This window comes from Mus caroli, chromosome 16 (genome assembly GCF_900094665.2).
Source record: "Mus caroli chromosome 16, CAROLI_EIJ_v1.1, whole genome shotgun sequence".
NCBI classification, from domain to species: domain Eukaryota; kingdom Metazoa; phylum Chordata; class Mammalia; order Rodentia; family Muridae; genus Mus; species Mus caroli.
Window position 1 is genome coordinate 79,437,838 of NC_034585.1, and position 5,217 is coordinate 79,443,054.

The 5,217-nt window shown below is 40.0% G+C and overlaps 1 protein-coding gene across 1 annotated transcript in view; it reads left to right on the forward strand.

Moving 5' to 3' along the window:
- The window catches only part of Jam2 (junctional adhesion molecule 2), a 53,106-nt gene that overhangs the window by 31,836 nt on the left and 16,053 nt on the right, over positions 1-5,217 (forward strand). The window contains exon 3 of the mRNA XM_021185286.1: positions 4,348-4,455. Within this exon, the coding sequence (XP_021040945.1) occupies positions 4,348-4,455 (108 nt within the window). The remainder of the gene's footprint in view (positions 1-4,347; positions 4,456-5,217) is intronic.

A 5,217-nucleotide genomic window follows, 5' to 3' on the forward strand; every position in this document is an offset into this window, starting at 1 on the left:
AAGAGAGGCCCATTGGACTTGCAAACTTTATATGCCCCAGTACAGGGGAACGCCAGGGCCAAAAAGTGGGAGTGGGTGGGTAGGGGGGTGTGGGGAAGGGTATGGGGGACTTTTGGGATAACATTGAAAATGAAAACGAGGAAAATACCTAATAAAAAATTTAATAAAATAAAATGTCAAAATGGCACCCTTTGTTCTTACACGACTTTTGAAACACTGAGGCAAAATCAGGACAACTTTACCAACTGACATCTTAAAATGTAAACACTTCAGTGGTACTCAGTATCTCCAGGACATTCGTGAAGCCACCACCCCTCTCTAGACTCAAAACGCTTCCTCCACTCTGAAGTGACGTCCTGTGCCTACTTGGCATTACTTTTTAAAGATGTGCTTTATTTTTAATATAGAAAGATCCTTCCATAATTTATTGCCATCAAAAGTTAATCTCAGGGATGAAGTTACTATGCCCAATGAGAAATTGCTTTATGGCAAGGCCGGTGCCTATCATGTACAAAGCTCTGGGCTTGATGCCTCCGTGCACAGACAAACAGACAGACAGACAGACAGTCTGACTCCAGAGTAACTGCTTACTGTTTTCTTCCTTTGTTTCTGTTCTTTTACTTAGAGCATGCTTTCACTCAATTTTATCTGTCCCTTGCTTATTCCAACTTGGCTTTCCATTAAGCAAAAATCAATTTCCAGTTTCTCTCTTTCTTTCTTTCTTTCTTTCTTTCTTTCTTTCTTTCTTTCTTTCTTTCTTTCTTTCTTTTCTTTTGGTTTCTTCGGGACAGTGTTTCTCTGTATAGCCCTGGCTGTCCTGGAGCTCACTTTGTAGACCAAGCTGGCCTCGAACTCAGAAATCCACCTGCCTCTGCTGGGATTAAAGGCATGTGCAATTTCCAGTTTCTTACATATTTTTGTTTAGGGGTATTTTTTTGAAGTAACCTTAAAGTCTGTGACATTTTGTGATTTGTACATGTGGAACATATTTCATTCAGGTTTTTCCCCCTAACATGATTCTCTGATGTCAAAAGATTGTAAATTAATCCCTGTTCCTCGGGACTGCTGGTCTGTCTCTCTTCCCATGGCACGGCCAAAAGCAGATTAAGCTGGAAATTGGGACAGCACTGCCAGGCTTGCCCATCTCATGAGCAGTTCTCTGCAGCATCTGAACCTGAAAGCTATTAGTCAGCATTTAATGTCTTTTACAATATCTAATTTCTTAAGCAATAATTATTTTTTCGATGAAGATTAGACAGATGTTTTGACAACATAATCCACCTTAGAAGAAAATGTTTGCACCTTTTTGTGCATTAAGTGTGTCTTGTGTGCAAAAAATATGATTTATGTCAAAACTGTTTTACTATCAAAAACAGAGGTGAAATTTTAGTTCAGGTTTGGGCAATATAGGTATAAGATGTGGTGGTGCTGTGTATGGACTTCTATCATATGGAGGCAAGCATACAGTTAAACCTAATTTCCCCATGGATGAAAACAACAAAGACCCTTCATAGAGCATGTGCAGTACACAAGATATAATGTACATCAAACAATATACATGTTTGCAACAATATGCATATTCATGTGTATATACATATACATATATGTATATATAATTGTGACATGAATCATTAGTTTATCATTTCAGTGATATAAGTATGATGGCCACATCATCTTTGGCCTTTTATGTGACAAAAGGTCTAACTTGATGGCCTGTGCTGCGAGCGACCATGTCCACAACCCAGAAGCCAGATGTGGAAAATTCTGCTAGCTGTGAGCTTTGAATTTTGTTGAAGACAAGAGGGAAAGTTGTCCTCTAGGTTCTTTATCCTGGGAGGTTAGCTTCATGATTCAGGTGCTTACACTGTCTATATTAATACTGAATGTCAAGGTGCTGATGACTTAGGTCCTCGGTCTTGACCCTTCTCTTATGCAGGACGCTTTTCTCAGAGGCTGTTAGAACTAAGTTCCCTGCTTTCTAAAGCTTTGGTCTGACCTTGCCTCCTGAAAGAGGCCGTCTTTGATTTGTACACTGTGTCCTTGTCCCTGAGATTCCTCATCCCCCCTGATGCTGCTTTCGTCTCCTTCAGTCTTCTGGTGGACTTGTTGCTTGTGAGCCTGACTTTCTCTGCTAGGTCGTCAGATACCAAATGGCAAAGGATTCCTGCTCTACTCACTGACCATAGCTCAAGAACAATGTTGGCCATGCAATATTACTGAGCATATATTGGAGAACTGGATAGATCACTTCTTCACATTATATATGCTCAGTGAGAAGGAGACTAAAGTGTCAAATCAGTAGGTAGGGAGAAAAAAAGGGTCCCATTTTCTACTAGGATTTTCTCAGTTTTTTTCCACGAAACGGTGAGGGGAGAGTTAGGAGAAACTCACCCAAAGCTATGGTATTTGTGTATGTGTGTGTTTGGTTAAATATCCAAGATAATGTGGCATGGTGTAAAATTATCTCTTAAGATATAGGAGTAAGTCACAGAGAAATAGTGAAAACGAAGGTGGGTGTGTGTGTAATTGTTGGAAAACTCAACAAAACTACAGGAAGGAAACCTATCTAAAACGCAAGCCTCCGGAAGTCACCACCCTTTCTCCTTAATCAACAGAACAGAACTGTTTCCTCAGACAGGTCCCTTAGCACACATTTGTCTTTGTAGCTAGTTGTAAACACCTCTGAAAATGATCACTCTGTGGTGCGGAAGCTTAAAGCTTCCAGCATCCTAAAAAAAGCTCCTGGTTCTGTTTTTTCCTTGCCTTTCTTTTCCCCAGCCAGTCTCCTACTACCTTTCTATTTTATTTCTGTCAGTAGAAGTACAATAGAAAATGTACACACACAGCAAAGGCTACACATAACAACTGAGACCCCTTACTACTGTTTGTTTGTTTGTTTGTTTTAGGTCAAGCCCCAGGCCTTAGGGGTAAAAAAATACTCAGAAATATGAAGTTGACACTCCAAGGAGCCTGGTTGAGAAATACTTCTAAATTATTTATAACTGGAGTTTCTGCTTGGCAGCTTGGAGTAGCATTGAGACCAGTGCTGGTCTACTGTCTCCTAGTCATCTTGTTTGGACAGTCAAAAAGGGTGACTCCCTCAGAGGTTTCAGGGATTCTTAAATGATGCAAGTGTCATAAATTCACTGTAATAAAAGTGACCTTTGCCACTGGAGTCAAATTGATGAGAAGATTAATCTTTTAATAGTTTATCTAGGTTGAGGCAAAGTTATAGGCAGTCATTTTGCAGTAGGAGCCTATAATATAAAATATAGCCGCATATTAATATATTCATAGAGCGAGTCACAAGGAAGCTGAGGAGAATGTAACCTGTGAGGAGCATCTGTCCATTTTCCCAGCATAGCCTGGAATGAAATAAGTGTCTTTCTCAGGCACAAATGCAAAGCACTCTCCCTAGACCTTTATTTATTTATTTATTTATTTATTTATTTATTTATTTATTTGGTTTTGTTCAAGACAGAGATTCTCTGTCTTGGATATCCTGGAACTAGCTCTATAGCCCAGGCTAGTCTCAAACTCTCAGAGATTCACTTCCCTCTGTCTCCCATATGCTGGGATCAGAGCTAGTCTCAAACTCTCAGAGATTCACTTCCCTCTGTCTCCCATATGCTGGGATCAGAGATGTGTGCCACCACTGCCCAGCTTAGACCCCACTCTCTTTTTTTTAATGTTTAATTTCTTATTAAACAATAAATATTTAATTTTTTTGTAATTGATTGGAGTAAGAAAAACTTTCTAGAACTCACCCTCCTGTGACGTGACCAGGTCTGATCTCCTACAGCATGACCTTGACATATACTACTGGTGTCTGCTTAGACCCCACTCGTGATGCCCACCAATTTTTGCCTAGAATGATCTTATCTTACCTGCATCTCCCAGCAAACTGTAGACTCGGCAGATGCTGGGATTTGGAATAACACGTAAATAATTAATTATGCGGCTGTTTGTAAAGCACAAACAGTGTTTAGACATGTATGTTTTGCATATGTTGCTACTTTTGAGGACTCACAATTCTGTGAACTGCTATCCTATTTCAATGGTGAGGACTCAGATTCCACAGCTAGAGAAAGTAGGATTGTGCCACATAATTATCACAGAGAAGAGCCGTCATGCTCCCAATTCGTCTTTGGGTTAAATCAACATGAACCCTACAGACATGATGTATTTATGCATGTGTTTGTTTGTCTGGGTAGAAGTGAGTGGATGAATGGAAATGAAAAAAAAAAAAGGTAATTTAGAGATGTTTTAGTGGGTTTTTTTAGTTAAATAAAGGTGCAAATTCATAGGAACCATTTAAAAAAACCTATTTTTTCCTGTTGTTCCTAGAGGCTATTTTGGCTTGTAAAACCCCAAAGAAGACTACTTCCTCCAGACTGGAGTGGAAGAAGGTGGGACAGGGGGTCTCCTTGGTCTACTACCAACAGGCTCTCCAAGGTAAGAACGTGTAGGCTCCAGGAGGCCAGAGTGAGACGACACCAGGCACAGCCCAGATCCTTTAACTCAGAAATGGGGACAGGACAGGACAGGACTGATTACTGAAAACGTGTTCCTGCAAGTGTGAGATAAAGTGAGTAGTGACTGAGACTAAAATATCACAGCGATGAACACTAGACAGAGCAAAAAAGGTGAGGTTCCCTGAGCCCTGGGACCATTGCTCGCTTAACACAAAAGGCGATCATTCTGCTGGTCTAGTAAATTAAGCTGTTGATAGAAGGGGAAAAAGAAAAAGGCTGATCTGAGATTGGTCCAGGGATGATGGTGCATGCGTTTAATCTCAGCACATTTCTGAGAAAGGCAGGAGGATGTTCTCTGTGAGTTTAAGGCCAGCGTAGTCTGCATTAGCAGGACAGCCAGGACTATAAAGAGAGACTCTGTCTCAAAAGAAAAAAAGAAAGAAAGAAAGAAAGAAAGAAAGAAAGAAAGAAAGAAAGAAAGAAAGAAAGAAAGAAAGAAAGAAAGAGAAAAGCAAACAAACAAAAAAGAACAAAAGGTATGAGATTGGGATGTATGGTTTTTGCTCACCAATACCAGCCTTGCCCTGTTTTCCCATTTCTCTCTAGAAAGCAAGCCTACCACTGAGTAACCTGGAGAGTTAGGACTGTATATGGACTAACAGTTACAGTGGAGACTGGAAGGTTAGACCATTAGCTAAAATAACTGTTAGCAAGTACTTGTCACTTTTTTTTTTTTTTTTTT